The sequence below is a fragment of the Elaeis guineensis genome, chromosome 7, assembly GCF_000442705.2.
Source record: "Elaeis guineensis isolate ETL-2024a chromosome 7, EG11, whole genome shotgun sequence".
Taxonomy (NCBI): domain Eukaryota; kingdom Viridiplantae; phylum Streptophyta; class Magnoliopsida; order Arecales; family Arecaceae; genus Elaeis; species Elaeis guineensis.
Window position 1 is genome coordinate 104,028,381 of NC_025999.2, and position 21,446 is coordinate 104,049,826.

General features: G+C 38.7%; 3 protein-coding genes across 11 annotated transcripts; 2 read left to right on the forward strand and 1 right to left on the reverse strand.

Annotated features, from left to right (window-relative positions):
* The first annotated feature begins 18 nt into the window (after positions 1–18).
* LOC105047860 (putative pentatricopeptide repeat-containing protein At3g15930) lies at positions 19–2,454 on the forward strand. The gene has a single exon (XM_010926968.4). The coding sequence runs from the start codon at positions 114–116 to the stop codon at positions 2,403–2,405; it is 2,292 nt and encodes a 763-aa protein (XP_010925270.1). The 5' UTR covers positions 19–113; the 3' UTR covers positions 2,406–2,454.
* Positions 2,455–8,893: 6,439 nt separating this feature from the next.
* Positions 8,894–10,954, reverse strand: LOC105047858 (GDP-fucose transporter 1). Of its 2 annotated transcripts, XM_010926966.4 has the most exons (3): positions 10,691–10,953; positions 10,473–10,610; positions 8,894–10,221 (listed from the first exon to the last, which is right to left on the reverse strand). In XM_010926966.4, the coding sequence occupies exon 3, from the start codon at positions 10,149–10,151 to the stop codon at positions 9,099–9,101; it is 1,053 nt and encodes a 350-aa protein (XP_010925268.1). In that variant the 5' UTR covers positions 10,152–10,221; positions 10,473–10,610; positions 10,691–10,953; the 3' UTR covers positions 8,894–9,098. The 2 variants fall into 2 exon arrangements, with proteins under 2 accessions (XP_010925268.1, XP_010925269.1); XM_010926967.4 differs by lacking the exon at positions 10,473–10,610 and having other exon boundaries at positions 10,691–10,954.
* A 2,722-nt stretch (positions 10,955–13,676) lies between these two features.
* LOC105047857 (V-type proton ATPase subunit c''2) lies at positions 13,677–20,503 on the forward strand. 8 transcript variants are annotated; one of them, XR_012142589.1, is made up of 7 exons: positions 13,677–14,053; positions 14,164–14,241; positions 18,696–18,866; positions 18,981–19,201; positions 19,383–19,454; positions 19,599–20,088; positions 20,213–20,503. XR_012142589.1 is itself a non-coding variant. In XM_073260613.1 (5 exons), the coding sequence occupies exons 1-4, from the start codon at positions 13,944–13,946 to the stop codon at positions 19,150–19,152; spliced, it is 531 nt and encodes a 176-aa protein (XP_073116714.1). In that variant the 5' UTR covers positions 13,677–13,943; the 3' UTR covers positions 19,153–19,201; positions 19,383–19,563. The 8 variants fall into 8 exon arrangements, 2 of the variants coding, with proteins under 2 accessions (XP_073116714.1, XP_010925266.1); XR_012142588.1 differs by having other exon boundaries at positions 20,227–20,503; XR_012142590.1 differs by having other exon boundaries at positions 19,599–19,753; positions 19,831–20,503.
* The last annotated feature ends 943 nt before the right edge of the window (positions 20,504–21,446 follow it).

Genomic DNA, 21,446 nt, shown 5'->3' on the forward strand with positions numbered 1-21,446 from the left:
CATCCACTGAAGGCCAAACCCCACTCAGAGCTGGTGAGACAAGTGTAAGCTGACGCCAAACCCCACCGCGTCACCCTCAGAGAAGAGAAAAAGAGGTGGTCCGGAATGTGTTTATGCGATTGCCGATCCCGTGGAAGAAGAGGCGATTGTCTCCCTTCAGCTGTACCAACCATCTCCTCTTCAGCAGCTCCAACCCCACCAGGCTAATCACCATGTTGTCTTCTCCTCCTCCCCCTCCCTCATCAAATTCCCTCGCTTCCACCCACCTCCAATCCTCCCCACAGAATCACCAGCTGACCTCCATACTGGACCAATGCAAGACCATGAAAGAATTGAAGCAAATCCACTCCCAGATGATCCGCACCGGTCTCATCCGCTCCCCCCTCGAACGCCGCCGGCTCCTCTCCTTCTGCTGCACGCATCAGTCCGGCGACATGGACTACGCTCGCCTCCTATTCGATGAAATCCCCAACCCAGACCTCTTCGATTGGAACTCCATGATCAGGGGCCACTCCAACCGCCACTCCCCCGATGCCGCAGTATTAGTTTACGTGGAGATGCTAGCACGAGGCTTCGTGCCCGATGACTACACCCTCCCTTTCTTGCTGAAGGCCTTCACTCGAGACGCGGCCGTTGGGTTGGGGGACGAGCTCCATGCTCACGCGCTCAAGTTTGGTCTGAGCTCCAATGCCCATGTTCGGAACGCATTGATCCGTATGTACTCTACTAGCGGGGAGATCGATACTGCTCGTGAGCTATTTGAAAGGAGTTCGAAGCGAGATGCGGTTATGTGGAATGCTATGATCTCTGGCTATAATAGAAGCAAACAATTCGTCGAATCACTCAAACTTTTTGAGGGGATGGTGCAAGCTACTGTGACTCCGACGCCGGTGACTTACATTTTGGTGCTATCAGCCTGTGCAAGATTGAAAGATCTGGAGTACGGAGCTCGAATCCATGGCATCATCAAGGAAAGCAGGATGTTGCCCAACTCAAAGTTAGAGAATGTGTTGATTGATATGTATGCTGAATGTGGGGATATGGATGAGGCCTGGAGATTGTTCGAGGGCATGAAAGTCCAAGATGTGATATCTTGGACGGCAGTGGTTGCTGGATTTGCTAATTCAGGAGAGATCGATCGAGCTAGAATGCTTTTTGATCGGATGCCAGAAAGGGATTCTGTATCGTGGACGGCCATGATTGATGGTTATGTTCAGGCAAGCCGTTTTAAAGAGGCTCTGGAGGTTTTTCGTGCAATGCAGTTTGCAAATGTCAGGCCAGATGAATTCACCATGGTCGGCGTGCTCACCGCCTGCGCACAGTTAGGTGCACTTGGAGTGGGGGAATGGATAAGGGTTTACATGGAACGCAACAAGATCAAAATCGACATCTTCGTGGGCAATGCTCTTATTGACATGTATTCAAAGTGTGGTAGCGTAGAGCGTGCTCTCGAGATCTTCAACCTGATGCATCGGAGAGACAAGTTTACATGGACTGCGATTATCATGGGTCTCGCAGTGAATGGATGTGAGGAAGAGGCTCTTGATCTCTTCTCCAAAATGCTCGGAACTTCAGTGAGACCTGATGAGATAACATACATTGGTGTTCTCTCAGCTTGTACTCATGCTGGTTTGGTGGAAGAGGGCAGAGAGCTCTTTTCTAGCATGATCAATATGCATGGGATCATGCCCAATGTCACACATTATGGGTGCTTGGTAGATCTCCTTGGCCGAGCCGGGCATCTAAGAGAGGCATTGGAGACCATAAACAATATGCCCATGAAACCAAATTCCACTGTTTGGGGAGCTCTCCTCGGGGCTTGCAGAATTCATAGGGATGTCGAAATGGCCGAGTTGGCTGCTAAACATCTTCTTGAGTTGGAGCCTGAGAATAGTGCTGCCTACATGCTCCTCTCCAATATATACGCCAAGTGTCATAAATGGGATGAGGTGCGCAAGGTGAGACAGATGATAATGGATAGGGGAATTAGGAAGACACCTGGTTGTAGTCTGATAGAGGTGAATGGGGAAGTTCATGAATTTGTTGCTGGAGATAGGTCGCATCCAGGATCCGACGAAATTTACTCCAAGTTGGAAGAGATGAGCAAGGAGTTGAAATGTGCTGGCTACGTACCGGATACTTCAGAGGTCTTTCTGGATGTAGGAGAAGAGGAGAAAGAAAATGCTATTTATTGGCACAGTGAGAAGTTGGCAATCGCCTTTGGACTGATCAGTTCACAGTCGGGTGTTGCAATTAGAGTTGTGAAGAATTTGAGAATGTGTTTTGATTGTCACAGTGCAATAAAGTTTGTGTCCCAAGTTTACAGTAGAGAAATTGTCGTGAGGGATCGAACCCGCTTCCACCATTTCAGGGGTGGATTGTGTTCTTGCAATGATTATTGGTAATTAATTTTGCATCATGAATAAACAAAGCAGTTCTAGGGTTTCCAAAAAACTTGGCATCCTCCGGCAGGCATAGGTATAATCAAACATTTTATTCCGTCAACCGTATGGTCAGTTAAATGGGTTTTGCTACTTACATTATTTAAGGTCCAACGCCAGGTCCCTTAAAAGTCCAAGCATGAAATCCCTTGTTCTTCTTCTAGTTGTATAGTTAATTTCATACCATCATCTAAGGCTATTTAGTTATTTGTAAAAGAATAACCAAAGATTGCAGCTTTTGCGCCTTTTTCTTTTGTTTTTTTTTTTGTTTTTTTTTTTTTTTTTGATGATAATGGGAGGCATAGGCCACCCGGTAATTTATTTCAAAAAGAGGTGAATCTGCATTGTCTTTTCTATGGGCCACTTGAGGTTGTGGTCCCAGCAGTGTTTGGATCAAATGTATTACAGCAATGGAGCTTACGTTGCTCATGCAACGTTTTGAATAAAGAAACCTACTTAAAATACATGTGTTGGCTTTGAGTTATCTCCTTTTCCCCTCGATGTGGCTGTGTGAGAACGTTGTTGCTTCCTTCAGTTTGCACTCAAAGGTCTTCGTCCGTTTGACGCACTATGTGGTGAGATTCCTAGTTTAATCGTATATATAAATTGTTCCATCACCTATCGGTTTTTCGAGTTTACAGAACTCCAAATTTCCATCTCAATGATGCAGAGATTCAACAGTCTAGATTGAGTATTGGCTTTGAAGTGGAATCTACGACTATTTCTTTCTTTCCATAGTCTCCAACATACTGCAGACATCGGACAGTCTCAGGGTTGTTTTGTTGTTTGTTGCGGCAACATCTTCCTCCATGTTGTCCATAGGTTCTCTACTGATGTTAGCATATGAGGCATGCCAAGCGATGAGATAATTGGCTGCCAGATTTGTTCTGAATATGAGCGTGTCAGGAGGGGTGATTGCATGTCTTTTCTTCTGAGTTGCAGAGAGAACATAAAATGGGGACCTGAATGTTTCTTTTATGTAAGTTGCTGGCCATCTGTATTTTATTTTTTGTAAACTAACCAGTTGAATATTTTAACTCATTCCAGTATTGGAAGCCTCCAGTTGATCTTTGCAAATTCTAATATCATACCACTATGACAGAGGAAGCGCTAGAAGCTTTTGACTGTGAAAGTCTGCTTGTTTATCCATTTCAGAACCAGAGAGTCACTTCCTGGCATTAGGCTCACTTCACTGATTAGATTCAGTATGTGCTGTAAAGAATCCTTTCCTCTTGTATTAAATGGTAAATGAAATAATTGTATCTTCTCTTATGTTACAAAAAAATCTTGCACTAAGATGAATGGATTCAGTGTTAGGTCTTATGTCCTCGAAAAGATCTTTGAGTTGTGTTTGTGCAACCCATACAACATGCCAAAAGGCAACCTGACTGCCATCACCTATCTTAAATCAAGAGCATTGAGCAAAGATGTTTCTTATCTTCATTACACTCTTCCATGTGGTTGATGTTGTTCTTTGATTATTAATAGATGCATGGCTTGGCAACCTGTTTGAGTAGTATGTGACTTGTATTAGTTTTCTCTATGGTCTGTCATGTTTTGTACAGTATCTCCACCATCTTGTGGCTAGGAGGCATTGGTTAAAAGTTCTAAGGTTAGTGATCCCCATGCCTCCTCTATCTTTAGGCCTACAAGCTTGTGACCAGCTGACTAGACAATGAGATCCATGGCACATTTTATTTCCTCTCCATAGGAATTCTCGGCGTCTCTTTTCAATTTTTCCAATCACTTCAACCGATAGGAGTATCGATGAAATCCAGTAGACCGATAGTGAGCCAAGCATCATGTTTACTAGCACAAGTCTTCCAGTAATGGATAGAACTTTGTTTTTTCACGTCGATAGTTTTTTTTTCAACCTTTTGAATCATGGAAGTTCCAGTTTGAATTCTTTAGCTTAAATGAATACAGTGGAAAGCCAAGATACTTGGTGGGAAGTGGAATTCTTTAACTTTTGCGCCTTTTTCAATTCAATTTTCTTTTTGCAGTTCTTCCAGACTCCTATGAGTTCAGATCCTCTCCAACCTGAAGTGGGGAAGGTTGGAGAGCCCGTCATGATTGAACGGACCTTGACTCAAGTTCCATTCAGTCTTTCCTCATTAGATCTTTCTCTTACCAAGCTGCATTCGTTCAAATCATCTAAAGCAGTTTCATTTAAAACCATCCTCTAATTTCACTTGTTTTCGAATCTATATTTAGCCTTGCGTAGATCTCTCTCAACGCCATCAATTATTAGCAGTTCCGTTCATGGATCTTTTCATTTCTAATTTTGTACTACTTACTCTGCTTTCGGTAGCTCTTGCACCATTAAAATTTAAATGTAATACTCATTATTACTGCGCATCATGCATTTCGTATTCTGGGCCAATGTAAAGGATCAAATGAGCTTAGTTATGAGCTAGACAAATATGGCACCTCATTAAGAATTGGAAGCACCATACTCTAAGCCAACGTCGAGGATAGAATGAGCTTTTGATTATTAGAGCTAGACAAATATTGAATCTCGCTAAGAATTTGTAGTCCCATCATTGCAAGTTCTTGTCTCACCACATGAAAAACAGGCATCTCCAGCAGAACAAGAAGAACAGGATCTAGATCCCGTCCAGCAACTTGGATCTTAAGAAACAAAGTATAGAAGTAACAGAAGGATTCCTGTGGACGGATCGATATCTAAAATTTGCCTCAGAAAACTGAGTCCCATCTAAGAAGAAAAATTTCTAGTTGAATTATAAGAAGAAATTACAAACAGCGAAGAAAATAATGACACCCTCATTCTTTATGGCAATAAAATGAATGAGAATGAATAAATCTATCAGGGAAAAAAAAGCATATAACGTTAAGGAAAAGGTCGGCATCTACTTTTTTTCCTCGGCAGAGATACTGGACCTCATGCCAAGCCCTCTTGAAGCTTTTGGTGTGAAGGACTGCAGTTCTCTGAATCCATGGTTGTGGATCAGCGACCCTAAATTTGAAGCATAAGCTCCACCACAAGGATAACACTAATAGAAGGATTGATATTGCTCGTAATGTAGAACAAACATTCATCAAAGCAAATCAACCTTAGCAGAGGATATTCTTATTGCAACTAGTCTCTGATGCATCTGGAAGGAGAGAAATAATCGAATATTCAGATTTGAATGGCGAGCAAGTCGAGAGGTATCAAAGCAAATAATCTTCTTATTTGGATTTCAAACTCTAATCAGGAGGATTTACTTGGACTGGGTTCTGAACTTCAGAGGATTAAATTATGAGTACAAGGGATAGCCATAGTCTCTGTACCCTCCCGGCTTGTTGAATGGATTAACCATTGTAGAGAAGTTGAAGTTACCACCATCTTTGAAGGCCTTCACAGCTTGCTTCTTCAAATGGGTTCCAGTAGACGATTGCATGGGCTATGAGTCTGATGTATTGCACTCATGGATACATATTTCATGTGCTAAGATGCCACCAATGAGCCTAATCTTCTGTACTGTTTAATATATATATACATACATAGGAGAAGCATCTTACTTCCTCTGCCTTCTCAAAAAAAAAAATAAGATATTGCAAGCAATGTATCGGTTACTTTGGAACTCATCCATGTAGGTGTATTTATAACAGTGTCGATAAAGCTTGATCCCGATATTGCTAGTTCCCCAAACTGCGAAGTCTCCTAGCCTTCCTCATCTTAGAGATCTTAAAACCCTTGCTCTATAACATGATCAGGGCAGCCAAGTTTCCAAACATGCCCCATTTGCTTTTCCCCTCAATCATGCAAGCAACAAGCCTTGGAGGCCTTTTATCTGGCGGAGTGGAGAAAAATATCCTCCCCAGTCCCCACCCTAAGCAGTAGACTACAATAGTTACTAAAATATATCACCATAAGAGAACGTACAAATACAGTCCACGACCTCATACCAGTGCTTTGAACTCTAATTTCATTGATAATGAACTTTCAAGCTCCATCCATCCCCTGCCTCCCCTCCAAATTTGATGTGTAACCTTTGTACATATTTGATTCGACTACACTTAAGAACCAGACATAGTGGATAGACTGAAAGTAACCACCTTCTTACATGTCAAAGACACAGACAACAATCCATTTGCTGAAAAAAAAAGTATTAATATCAGAAAATGCTAGAAACTAAAAATTTAGTTTTATCCATACTCAATTTGAGTGTTCTCTCTTCTGATGGCATGTGCTCTTTGAGCTGCAAACAACTCCAAACACTCTGCAGTAATAAAACTATAACCGTCAAGCATACGTTCCAGTGCTAGCAGAAAGTCCATCTTAATTGTTCACCGTGACCGAACAAGACTTAATCCTTAGGATTACACCAACGCCCATTACATAAAGATATTCTTACTTTATCATAGATTAACATGAAACCTGTACTAATTGTGGGTCGATGAGATCTAGAAGTTGGCTACCTGTGTAGTTGGTGAATATTAAATGATGCTCATCAAAGCAGCTCTTTAATCTCTTGCAAAGCTAGTCTTTATTAACCCAAATAATTAACAACTAGTATGTTCAAAACTCTTTAGTTGCAATAATTTCTCCAAGTCGTCATAAAACCCAAAGGCAAAATGCTTTCAACCTGGAGTTTAAAGAAAGCCCTCTATTACTTTGTCTTCCCTACATCAAAACTCTTAATACTAATATTTCACTTAGTCATAGATAGCATTCAAGTTAGACAAGAAAACTCACTTGTTAAAATATAGAAACACTTAAGAAAAAAAATCAGAATGATTAAATTACACCGACAAATATTTCTCAGAACTATGTTTAGAAAGATTATGGCATACTACAGGGAACCTAGTGGCAAAACATTGGGTAGGTCTGTGCACTAAAGCTCACCAGTTGTTTGCCCGATCAAGCGACATGCACCTTGTACTTATGTATAGTTTACATGTACCATGTCTATTAGAGGTCATTCAAACATTATACATTTTTTAACTAAATAAACCCTTCTTCATAAATCATAAAATAGACATATCCTATTTATCTTCTTTATGATGGGCCTTCTATAAATTGAAAACAAAAAGGGAAGTGGACATAAAAATATCATTAGACAGCTCACCAAAATTCTTTCATTATCCAGTCATCAACTTCATTCTGCTCAGCATTATTGACCGCTTAGCCTGCTACATGGAATTATAAATCTTAACAAACTAAATTGGGGAATAAAACTAGTATGGTTACCTACCTAGATATAGATAAGTCATCTCAAAATCATGAAGAGAAAAAAAATGTAAATATAAGTATATTTCTCTATGTATTTCGAAAAATTCTTCAATAATGTTCCATTTGTTGAAAATTCTTGAGAGGCCTTTTCCAAATTAGTCTCTGAAACATAGACCTGATAAATAACAACTCAAAATTCCTTGTTAATAACAATATAGGCAAGGTTTTCTTTGACCAAGGGATGTTCATTCAGAATGGTGCTTCATAGCCTGGCACCTCATCCAGAAAGAAAATGTCATATCCCGAAAAAATTAAGACAACAAATTCCTCAAAGGATTGAGACAAATGGTCATCCACCAAAGTGAGGCAACTTAGTGAACTTCCTTCAATTTTTTTTAAAATGCTTTGTCCCCCCTTTATAACTGCCTTTAAACCCAGATGTTTAAGGAACTTGTTAGTTCTAATGCAGTTATGCACTTTCTTTATCCCTAGATATCATTGCAACCTCAAGGTTGCAGATATCATTGAAACCACCTGGGCTGCATGATTGGACTGACGACCAACTTAAGCAACAGAATTTACTTACCAATTTCACTGTTTTTATGTAATGAATTTAATCGTCTCCAATATGACCGATTGTGAAACACATACTGTTTGTCCTATTATAGAGGACCCATCACATAAATGGATATTCTCCATCTTGTTCCCAATCTAAACAAACAAGACAGCTACTGATAAATGAAAACATATTTATTCCAACCTAGACAAACATTAGGATGCCTCATCTCATTCTGTGGATATGATACAGCTACTGATAAATCCGCATTCTACTGGTTGCCCAGGCTGAAGGAGGGGCAAGTAACTAATTCCTGAAGCAATTTTTTCATAGTCTCTCAAAGAATCATGAGAAGATGGCAATATGAACTTGTAATTATGTTTCAGTAATTTCCATCAACATTTGTTGCTCATGATAATATAATAACATCATATACCTAGGCCAAGTAATCATAGACAAGTCTAAGGTTCGCTTGCACAAAAATATTTAGTTTCATCACAGCTTGTATATTTTCCCAGAGATTACATGTGTAATGATGTCAACCAAAGAAAAGTCATCTTTCCATTACTTGTCAGATCAAAGATGAAAAGACAACTTTCTGATGTATCAAAATATCTACAATATGAAAAGACAGTGATGGTTAATATCGTGCTGGTTCACACAGATATGAGATAAAGCATGCTGTATACGATTATCAAGATTCCATTAGAAAAAAAAAGAGAGAAGAGTAGAGTAGAATGTATCAAGAAATTGGCAAAACCAAAGAATACAGCTCGCTTGTTTTCATAATAAAAGCAACACTAGCTTAGATTTTCTGATACAACAGCAATATTAAAAGGTTGTATGGAATATCGTGATGCAACTAATCTTTCCACATCATATATCTGCCTCCCAGACAATAAGAATAAACATTAAGTGCAATTCATACATTGGAATCCTTACCAGATACAACTAAGCCTCGGTTCCCATCCTCAGAATCACTGCTCCCAACCCTACTATTTGCCTGCTTAGAAGCAGCGGAGTCATGCTGTGATGAAGGGCCTCCCCCGCTGGTAACTGATTGTTGATAAAGAACTCCCCCCACAAGGGTAAAAAGCAAGCAAATCAAACCAACTGGACTTGCATGCTTATCCCAGATCAATACATTGATAGCAACTGTGAGAAATTTATTGACAACACCTGTCACCGTAAACGCTGTGGCTGAGATTGCTTTCCTTGCCGCAAAACCAAAGAAACTGATGAGCAATCCGAAAACACAAGACAAAGAAACTGCAAAAAATGCAGTAAAATGAAACCAAGTCTCAGAACTTGATCTGACAGCCATGAAGACATCAACATACTCCCCCGTCAAAAACAAAAACACCGGAGCCATCATCAAGGACAGAAGATTATTGTAGAGTACAAAACCCCATGTGTTCAGCCCCAGGTTCATCACCATGTGCTTAATGTAAACCATCTCGGTCGTGATTGTCACCAGATAAGCAACAGCCCAAGAGTATGCAGTGAGTGTGAATGCTGAATCGGTCATCACGTACCCAACTGCACCCCCCAATATAATTACAAGAGACAAGAATGTGAGCTTGGAAGGGCATGGCTGCTTTCTAAAGAAAGTGTCAGCGATGGCAACCAGGAGGGGAGTCAGGGAACGAAAAACAATGAATGTATCCACATTGGCATGGCGGAGGAGATTGGTGTTGGTGAATATGGCAAGGTAGAATATGGTAGCTGCGGGCAAGAATTTCTTGGCAGTCTCAAAGGTAAAGGGGTCATGGTAAAGAAACCCTAATTTTCCAAGAACCCAAACACCAAGAGCAGAGCTCAAGTATTGCAATGCGGTTAAAAGACCAGGGTAACTGAACTTTGTGATAGCAAACTTGTTAATGATGGAGAGCAAGCTAGAACACAGAGCATATCCTACAACAAGGCTACTGGTCGCGTAGTATTGCTTTGAAGCTCCCAATTTGATGGCAGACATGATTGCGGAATCTGCCAGGCAAGAATTAGAAATTATGTGTGCTGAAATCTAATGTCCCCAACGACAAACCCTGCAGAAAAAGCATAAAGCAAATAAATTTACAAACCCGAAGAGACGAAATTGAAAAGACTAGGCATTTTGAACCCATACAAATCAACAAGCTCCCTATTCCACACGGAAAAAGATATAGAAAACGTCTTTGTTGCTCACAGTTTGCCAGGAATCGGTAACAAAGACCAACATTTGAAACCCAATTTTTGCTCACTCCTCACTGCGACATTAGAACTTCCGCAGTTTGAAAAGATCAAGATTTTTTTTTACCTCAGATTCATGATTTCTAACTGACGGAGGATCCAAAACTGCCGATCCAGCGAAATAAAGCAGGAGCCAAGAGATTTCACCGGCTCGGAGATTTCATCCCAATCAGCTAGATTAGGCGGGAATGCAAGCTCGAAACAACTATAAATCATGAAACGTCTCGATTAAAACCACACGACAAAGCGATAATAAATCTATAGAAAATGTAATGGAAAACCTACCATGGCTGGAGACTGAGGGAAAGCGCATCATAGCCGATCGTGGAGATCCGAGGTTCGAATGCAACGGATCCGAAAGAGGACAGCAAGAAACACCGAAGTTCTTGCTCGCAGGAGCTCCAGAAGCGGTCTATGGCGAGCTCCGAAACCCAAACCCTTGTTCCTCCAGTGATGCCGTCCTTCGGCCGGTCGACACCACGACACCGGAAGTCCCGTTTTCGATCAGTGTCTTCTTTATCTTACACCATACGAAAGATCTCGGTCGTCTTTATCGACGCCTAGCGAGGCGGTCAGGGTTTGAAGGACTTCTACGAGCAGATGATCAACGTTCAATAACGATCGGGCGGTTGTCATGCTGAGTTTCCCTGATACGCTGGCTCCAACTTTACAGATTAGATCGTCAGAACCGATTGCCAGGCTAGATTGCGATCAGACGGTGAAGAGCTGGTGACTCTGGCCCACCACGTTATCAGCCAAAGGAGGTGAAACATTTGTGTTTTCTTTGACGGTTTATGATGCTGAGACAGCGGTCCAACGCGTGAGACGGAACATAGCTGAATGGACGAAAATAACCTCGAATAACAATATCCATGGTATCCTTCTTTGTTGATTTTTTTTATGATGCTCTAAAAAATATTTTAATTTTTTTATTATCTATCTATTTTTGACTATAAAATTATATATGGATCATTAAGGTTTTAATCGATTATAATATCATTACACATGGTTAGCATGGTAAATATTTTAAAAATTAAAATTATTTTATACTATAATAATAATTATTATTATTATTTCAAAATGTCTTTTGTGTAAATTCGTAAAGATAGAGAAAGCACGAGGGGTGGGGGGAACCGCGGAGAAGTTGTGGGCTATCGAAGGGGGGTGTAGGCAGAGGTGGAAAATCATTGAGAAGCTACGATTCATGCAGCTGTGGGGGAAGGGGTGGGGAACCGCGAAAAAGTCACAGACTCTCGAGTGGGGTAGGGGTGGCGCTTAGAGGAGAAGCAACCGGAGATTGAAAGGGTGAAGAACCATAGAGAAGCCACGGGCTACTAATGGGAGCGGGGGTGGGGATCATAGAGAAGCCGATAGGCTCCCGAGTGGAGTTGGGGGGTGGTGGGGTGTGGGCATATAGAGGAGAAGCCACAAGCCGCTCAGCCCTTGGGGGAGGGGGGTTGGGGAATCGTGGAGAAGCTGTAGGTAGTGCTGGGCAGGAGATGAGTGGGTGTAGGGAAGCCATGGATGGAATGAAAAAGAAGAAAAAAATATAATAATAAATTATTATTTTAAAAAATAATAAAATATATAAAAATAATATATAATATTTAAAATATTATTTATAATATTTTATTATAAAGAAACACCGTAGCAAAACTCTTTTTTGTTTCAAGATAATTTTATGATTTAAGAGAAGCAATGGCCTGATTTTTTGTGTCCAACATGTACACTTTTAAGAGGAGGCCCGATCATAAGACCATCCAAAATGTGCCATTGACCAACTTTTTTTTTAGGTTGAGATCCACTGCAAATCGAATTGAATCAGATACTCTAGCAAGTGTGATCTTGTATCTATCATTAGTCTTTCAAAACGAGGGATAGCCCTCCGAGTAACTCTATATGTCGGATCTTGAAATCTGAAGAATTCAGAAGTTCGAATCTAAACAACATTGAAAATTTAAGTTACTAAATAAATATGTGGAGAGGATGAACTAATTATTATGATCATATTATTTTTATCGTACGTATTTGATCTTTTCATTTAGCATACGATCTATTTTATGAGTGTCTTTCCATTCCACTTCAGAGAAACCTTTCATTTCATTCTCCCAACCGATGAATAACTGCAAGGCCTTGCATCATTTTTCCGATTGGCAGCATAAGTATAGAACACAAACCTAATCTAGGTAGAATGCTGCTTGATGCTAGCCTAATACACCACTTTTATTTTTCTAGTGAGGGGTTTTATCCTCTATTTGTGTCACAACAAAGTCCAAATCCTACTTTTGTTTTTGAAAATTAGCAAGCATCATGGGAAAAATTTTAATCTCATCTAAAAATCCTGAGAAAGAGAAAAAAAATCACTTCTTGAGCTACCAAGATGAGCAAAATATTAGGAATGGCTAGAAGTTAAGTATGGCTTGGATAGACCATGACCCATATCCATTTCGTATTTGTCTCGAGGCCAGACAAGTAGATTTAGAGAGGTTTTCTTTATGAAAAACAGACCAAATATATCAACATAGAAGTACTTATTGAGTTAAAAAGGCAGAATAGCAATGTAAAAGGAGTTTGTAGCGTTGGAACTCAAGATGTTCTTTGTCCTATTTTTTTTTTCTTATTTTTTAATTACATGTGATGGACTGACCTGTAATATTAAGTACAATCTTGATGTCTATCGTTCGATCAGGTTCTGGATCTTCCTTCTGTATTTGCACCTAACTTTAAATTTCGTATAACTTGTATTGTTCAATTGTTCTATTAAATAATTTATTTTTTATTAACACTGTTTTTTCAGCAGAAGCTTCGTATCTACCGGTCAATAATCATTAAATATATTTTTTTCATAATATATCTATTATTTATTTTTTAAAATTTATTTATTTATTATTTTATAAATTTATATTTTAATTATTATAGTCTTGTCTGTGTGTATCGTGCTGTATCATTCTTTGGTAACACGAGGCTATTGAATAATGTTATGAGGTTCTTCTAATATGCAGATGAACATGTTTCTAGCTATACACGAGTTAATTATTATAAACTTAGTAAATCAAGAGTTATGGGACTGATGAGCTCTCCGTGGAAGTGGAGGGAGCATCCTGAAGCATTTTTTATTTTTTTCTCGTTAATTTGAACCAATGTCGGCAAACGAAATGCCCAACATCCACCGAACCGTAATGAAGGAAGGAAACTCACAAATACGTTCATTTTATTTCTTTTTTGATAAGTATATACGTTCCTTTTATTTAACGAGGAAAAAAATAATCATATCGTGTCGCACCGTTTGATCGTATCCGCGTGCTGTCCTCCCCGTCCCCCTCCCCCTTTCGCGGAACTCCACTACACCCCCTTTGTCCCTGAAGCCCTAACCTCTTCCTTCCATTCGATCTATCGAAACCCACGATCCTTTCACCATTTCTTTTCTTTTTAACTGTCCTCCTTTTTGATCGAGACCTGATCCCTGCCCGGAGAAATTTCTTTGATTGCGATTCTTTTCTTTAAATTGAAACGTTAGGAGGGAACGGATTGGTGGGCGATGGCGGGTTCGAGCTCATGGTCGCGGGCTTTGATGCAGATCTCGCCCTATACGTTCGCGTCCATCGGGATCGCGATCTCCATCGGCGTTTCCGTTCTCGGGGCCGCTTGGTGATCATCCAAGTTCTCTTCCCCTTTCTTCTTACTTGCTTCTTCCGCTTCGTCTTATCTTTCTTTTACAATTATTATTCTGGTCAATTTTGCTTTTTGATTCCGTTCAGGGGAATTTATATTACGGGGAGCAGCTTAATTGGTGCGGCGATCAAAGCTCCAAGAATCACCTCAAAGAATCTCATTAGGTATGTCATTCCCCTTCAATAACCTAGAAATTTTGTTACAGAGGATAAACACTGATCAGTTGCTATGTTCTTGTAGAATTTTTCATGCTTACCGTTCGCGCAAAATTACTTTCATCTAGCTAACGGTTCTCTAATAACTGTTTTGTGAATAAAAATAGATATATTTCTTGTTAGATATATATGCAGTTGAATTTGATTCTTGGTACAAGTTCTGAACAAGAAGGAGTTTGTTCGAAACTAACTTGGAACATAGATTACCTTCAAACCACTATTGTCAGGGAGCTTGTTCAGGGTGTGAAAGCATTTTATTGTGACCTAATAAAGTCCCCTTCTCTCAAGCCTGTTATGTTATTCCATTTTTTGTGGAAAATCAATTCGAAAGATGGAATCGGTTTTACTATTTCTAGCTATTCCTGCTTATGGAGTACATTATTTGAGATATAAGCTCTCAGATCATTCTAATATTTTAGATGAGTGCATCTGATAGTGTTTCCCCAGCATCTGGAAAATATCTATTAAGATAGCATGCAGCAAAACAATCAGCATAGATGGACCCAAAAGTTCAGTTCAAGTAGTAACTCGTCCCTTATTCAAAGGCATATTCAGGATATCTCTCAAGAAGAGTCATATTCAAAGGCATTAACATTCCAGAACCATTGCTATTCTTATGCGGTCTTTACATGCTTAGTCATGCAGCTATTGACTTGTAGTGTCTGATATGCTTATTGGAATATTAGGCATTAATATTTGCAATTTTTTTCACCAACTTAAGTAATGATATACAATTAGAAATCACTGGATTCTTTTGCTGTAAAGGCAAAGAAAATACTCACTTATTTCTATTTTTTAAATGGAAGCAGCTTGAATGGGAGACAAAGTGGTGGACAACAATGTACATAGTTTCGTCATGCACAAGAAACAATAATGCAAACTGGCATACTAATGACATCCTTCACTCACTCCTGGGGTTTGGAGATTGGTCTATGCAAAAAAGATAAAGTATAGGGATTGTTTTAGCAAGCATAGAAGGTTAAAATTAAAGTTCAGTGCACTAGGATTTGTGAGGTAGTAGCCCACGCATGGGAGTCTAAACATGCCAACCAGAATAAAATCCTTAATAAATCAGTGAGAGTGGCAAGGATGATAGCATTCAAGGTCATGTTAGAGATGGGATATCTGGGTCCAAGTGTGGGCTGTAGCTTGCATGGTAAACCTCATGAATGGATCCTGGACACCGAAAATGGTAAAAAGTTGCCCAAAATCCATACAAAGAAGGCATAAACATACCAAATAAAGGAAAATATGTCAAATAAGGGAACTCACTAACTATTTGATGTAGGTTCTTCTTGGCTGTCAGATGATCTTTGTCAATGTATATTATATGTATGTAAAGATATACTTATAGTTAATCTTTTTTTTTCATTGGTTGTGTTATTAAGAATAAATGTTTAGGAATCCTTTATTGCCCAAGTTAATCATGGCAAATACCAATTGTTATAACAATAAGTGCCAAAACTAGGCAACTGGTCTTTGAATATGTTTTTAATGCCACTTAAATGGAGAGTGTGTACGCATGGTTCCATATAGCCATGTAGACAAAATAGTTACTTTCGTTTGTTTAGCAGAATGGTTTAACGATAGGCCTATAACCCAATACCTAGAAACATGCCATTTACAAATTTTCTTAGGCCATTATAAGAAAAATATCAGCTCGGATATCAACCCTAATTTCAAGAATGTCTAGTGCCCTACACAAAATGCATGGAGGGGTAATCAGTGGTGGAGCCAAGGTGGGTCCTTGGGGGGGCATGTCACCCTCTTAAGTCTGTGAATCCTCATGTCTTGAGATCTGGCCCCTTAAAATCGTGTGCCAGTACATGCTGCTTCCTCCCCCTCCAATTTTTGTGCCAAAATCTTGCTTTAATAAGCATAGACCTGCTAGAATATTGTTTCAATAAGTGTGGGCCCTCTCCTGACGATTTCAGAGAATAATTAAAACTAATTATAATGAAGAAGAGAGATTGTTGAGAATATATTTCTTCTCCAATCTCAATCCTTTCCAAAACCTATACTCTTCTTACCACCCTTGCTGCCTTCTAAATTCTCTCAGCCCTCCAAAGAATGTCAAGGCAGAACTGGACCTCTCTTTCTCTCCATCTCTCTTGGCAGGACTAGACCTGAATCAAGGCTTTAAGGGAAAGAACCGGGATATTTGTTAAGAGGCCAATTTGGATAGCGGAAAGCTAGATAATCATGTTTTAGTGTGGATCAACATCTTCAATTTTCTCTCCTAGCCCCCCCACATGACCATGTTTCTCTATTTTTCTCTCTAGGAAATAAAACAAAAAAGTTGTGGCACAATGCCATTCATTGAGTATCCCTAGCTTCCCTCCCCACTTTCAAGAAAACAAAACAAAGGAGAACAGCCAAATCAAATTTTCTGTACTCTTAGGCTTTTCAAATTCTTTAGTCTCTCATTACAAGGATACAATTGTAGGGTCACCCTTTTATTTATTCCTTTACTGCCATCAACATGCCATGATATGTCAAATTGTCTATTTTTATTTAGATGATGTCACGGGTTTAGAAAATTTTTCATTTCATTAACTTCATTCGGTCTTTATTATTTTACACATGCAACATGTTTTATTCTGATCTTATGGACTCGTGCTGTTTACATTATTTTTATACCTGTACTAATCATGTATGTAACTTTTTTTTCATCACATTAGATTGATTTTAATTATGTATAACTTTTGGAAGACATAAGCTAAATTTACATGCTTTAGAACCTTGAGAACAAGATGTGTACACTTGCTATTTAACAAACTTCCATCATGTAATTAACACACTTTCACTATCTACCATTTCTAATATTAGTATGTTGCATATAATAAGTTTTATCAGCATTCATTTATCCTAAACTTCATTAGACATAGAATTTATTTCTAATTGTATGAAAAAAGGAACAGTGAGCACAGCTGGAATCAGTATCTCTACCCTGTTTCATCAATATTCAATAAATTTTTAATAACATTTTTAATTTTTAGTAATATATGTTGCCACTTTGTTGAATAAAAAACTCTGGTTTCACTCCCATGTATGATCATACTTTCATTTTTCTCCAACAAATCAATATGACCTCATGCAAGGCCTGGAATCAGCTGGTAGATTGTAAAAATATATATTTTTTTTCATACTTTTTTGCAGTCTTTTATGCACACTGAGGTTTGCCTAAATTCAAAATAATAAACCCTTGATTAGACTTGCCAACAATTAACTACCTTTTGAATAGAATGTGCTATCAGAAATTGTTGCTCCTAATTCACTTTGTCCATACCATGTTTGTTAAAAATAGGGGTTGAAAACCAACCAGTATGCCCCATATGATTCTCCTTGTACCAAGACATATCTGAGTATTCTGAGACTACACCATTGTGTGTACCCAGAAATATCATAAACCATGAATAAATATGGGGCATACCATGGTACATACCATATCAAGACATGACATGTATGCCCTGTACCTCAGAATTTCAAACCTGGTTAAGACTAGAAGCCCAACCTTAAGATGCTTGATACATACCCGCGTATTTGTTTCGTCTGAAATCTATAAGATCTGGCATCATCTTAAGGTTTTGTAGCCTCTCAAATTATAATGGAAACTCTATTCTTTAATTTGGTATGTTAAAAGCTTGCTGTCACTTAAACTTTATATGATTATTAAAAAAATTAACAAAGCTGAAACCAAGGTTTGCTGTCTTGGTACCAGATCCCATACTGGTACCGTTCTCTTATAGTGTCGGTATGGTATGGTCCGCCTCATATCGGACGGCATGGCAATCACGGACTGAAACAACTTCAAATATTTATCTAATCAAGTAACAATATATCTAAATTTACAAAACCATTGAAACAGTTATTTATTTGAAAATTGTAGTGATATTGTGCATATATGCATTCTTCCAGAGAAAACCAACTCTCGGAATCAACAGTTTGAGACAATCATTTTGAAAATTCACTTTCTGAAAATTGGCAACTTCAAAGCTGTTATCATCTGTTTGGCCTGTATTGTGTGCTTACAGAAGAAATTAGTCAGCTGTCCCGTTTCTTGTGATGCCTTTTTAACCTTTCGCTAGTTTGAAAAGGGGCAGAGTCACAAGTTAACGAGGCAGCAGGGTTAAGAGATGGGGGGTGAGTTCATAGCATATCTTGAGGAAGGAGAAAGGGTTAAGAGATGGGAGATGGAGTTTGCTTCTGGCTAATCAACCTTTGTCCAGTCCCGTCCTACTGATTATGTGGGCACAAATATAAGATGCGTTCTTATTTTCCTGTGCTGTATTGTGCTTAAAGTTTGCAGTTTTTATGTATGTGATGCCTTTGGTGACATATTGGAGTTTTGTGCTTTCGGAATTTTTTTAGATTTTTTTTATTTAAATCACACTTTTATTCAGTGTCATCTTCTGCGAGGCTGTTGCTATATATGGTGTAATTGTTGCAATCATTCTACAAACAAAGTTGGAAAGCGTACCAGACTCACAGATATATGCTCCAGAGTCTCTAAGAGCTGGATATGCAATATTTGCCTCTGGAATCATTGTGGGTTTTGCAAATCTGGTCTGTGGGTATGTTTTCATGCTTCACCTCTATAATTTTCAGAGGCCGTTTTTAGTGATGGAGAATGCACAAAATTACATAATAGCTCATGAAGTTAACTGAAATGTGTTTTCTGTAAACAGTCTTTGTGTTGGAATAATTGGAAGCAGCTGTGCTTTGTCTGATGCTCAGAACTCCACCCTCTTTGTAAAGATTCTGGTGATCGAAATCTTTGGTAGCGCGCTTGGATTATTTGGTGTGATTGTTGGAATAATTATGTCATCTCAAGCAACATGGCCAGCAAAGACAGCATGAACTGTTGTTTCAAGAACCAAACAGGGCTGATTGCTTGGTACTCGTTTAGGTGGAAATTTGCGCAATGTATCTTAAGTCTTGACTAATATCCCCATTTCTTGGATATAAATATAGTGCCTGTGAAAGTTTTCATGTAATCATTCCAAGGAATAACTTGCAGAGTATTATATTGGCCTTCTTTTCGATGATTTCACGATCATGCCTTATTGTGAGGGTATCTGATTCTGCAGGGAGAATTCCTTATGCCAAATAAAGAAGATGCTTTTGTTTGGATTCCTGATGGTAGTGCCTTTATCTGAAAGGTTAGGAGCTCTGTTAATTATCTGTCGGCCATTAATTGCTTTGGTATTTGGTTAGCAGAGCAGTCTTGTGTTTTGGATCTTTTTTTAAAAAAATTACCTTTTTATGGAAGTTATTTTCCTTTTTGTTCCCCTAACTTGTTGCAGCACCAGTGCCCAAATCTAAGCAACAAGTACTCTTCCAAAAGCCGTAGCAAGATGCTCCCTGGATTTGATCGTGGTATGATGGTTATATTGGTAGAGAAGGGTGACTTGCTGACATGGTAGTTAAAGAATAGATGTTTGACAGAATTACATTGCTGGTAGAAATGGCACTGCCATGTTCAACAAATGTCATTCAGTGCGAAAAAATTGCATACTAAACCCTGCTGGCTTTCAGGCATGTCGAACTCTGCACGCCACCTCTGGGATGGTGAAGATTAATTGGCCGGAATAGCTGGTACATGAACGTTGAACGGGGCCCACATTTCATCAAACGAAAATAACCAAATTAAATACTGCATGGGGGTTTGCCTTTCTTCTTCTTCTTCTTTTGAAGTTTGTCCAAGAAGATGCATATAGAATTCAAGCCTGCCATACGGAAAAGAAATTGTCATCGGATCAAGATTTAATAAATATACATCTTAAAACTTCACAGGTTTGCAAACTTCCCCAGGGTGTTTCATCTCTCCGAACATCAAATTGTGTATTTAACTATAGCGGCTCAAAACCAAAATTGATTTGAAGAGGTCATCCTTCTGAAGTTTATGACATCATAACAGTGGGATTTTTGTAGGAGAAGGGCGCTCATGAAGTTTGTGACATCATAACAAAGAGACTTTTGTAGGAGAAGGACGCTCATGAATCTTTGCTGCTGCTGCTGTTGTGATGACGATATTGAAGTAACTAACAGCCTTCAGCTTACCTTGATCATGAACCCTATGATTGCATTCACAGTGTTCACTGTTCATAGATGCCTTCTTGTGCTAAACGTCCAGGGAACAAGCAGACAGCCCTCCTATCATCAGAAACTGTTTTGGTTGATCCAGATATAGGACTTAAATTTGCTCATATATTTTGGAAAGTTTCCAGGGATCATATTGGTTTTATTTATTTATTTCTTTACATACCATTCATAACCATGCATGGGAACTCAATATCATGCCCATCCCTCTTTTAAATACTTAATATCTTTTAAATAGTAAAGCACTTGAATTTCAAGCCTACAATTAAATTGCTCGATCGTTGCTATCATTTAGTTGATTTGTTGTATTTGGAAATAGAGTTAACAAAATGATGTTAAACCAGAAGGTTGAGGTATTACATTGTATTCATGCTATTTGCAATGATATCCTCTCTTAGGCAAAGGTCGATAATCCATGCACTAACAACCCTTTGAAAGAATTTAAAAATTCCCTTTTTTTTTAAAAAAAAAATGTTCCAACTTTAACCACTTAAATCATCTAAAAAAATGGATGGAGCCAGTTAAAACATGGCACCTATTTCGTTGTTGAAATAATTAGCGAATGGTAGTACTTAGAAAACAACGTATCATTCAAAACTAAAAACTGGGTTCACTCGTGGTCTTCTCAAAGCAGTCGATTTAAATTTTGGTGATAATGATGAAATTTCTGCAGCAAAATATATAGCAATCATTGGGTAACAAAAAAATGATTCGTTCAAAACTAGCATTACATTTATTGAATACATGAAGTCATGTTTTAAGCATCACCTCTAAAGTCAGTCTAGCTTGCAATCATCTTCATGAAAATCCTGCAGTACTAACTTACAAGCTAGCTTCTTTTTTTCCAACTATTGGAGATAAAGACAGAGGCTGTATGTTTTGCATATAAAAAGGGTACACCTTCCTTCACATGAATCCACCGTTGGACGGTGCAATGGCTGTTTCAAAATCTGTGTAGATGGATGAGTGAAAAATTCATAGTGCTTCAAGGTCTGTGTAGAAATGATCCAATGGTCAATATTGTAAAAGAAGATCAATCATTCTTTCGTGCA

Bases quoted from the DNA above. Each gene is read 5' to 3' on its own strand.
- LOC105047857 (XM_073260613.1), top strand. From the start codon at position 13,944: ATGGCGGGTTCGAGCTCATGGTCGCGGGCTTTGATGCAGATCTCGCCC. The intron at 14,054-14,163 runs GTGATCATCCAA...GATTCCGTTCAG, and splicing joins TCCGTTCTCGGGGCCGCTTG to GGGAATTTATATTACGGGGA. The intron at 14,242-18,695 runs GTATGTCATTCC...ACTTTTATTCAG, and splicing joins ACCTCAAAGAATCTCATTAG to TGTCATCTTCTGCGAGGCTG.
- LOC105047858 (XM_010926967.4), bottom strand. From the start codon at position 10,151: ATGTCTGCCATCAAATTGGGAGCTTCAAAGCAATACTACGCGACCAGT.
- LOC105047860 (XM_010926968.4), top strand. From the start codon at position 114: ATGCGATTGCCGATCCCGTGGAAGAAGAGGCGATTGTCTCCCTTCAGC.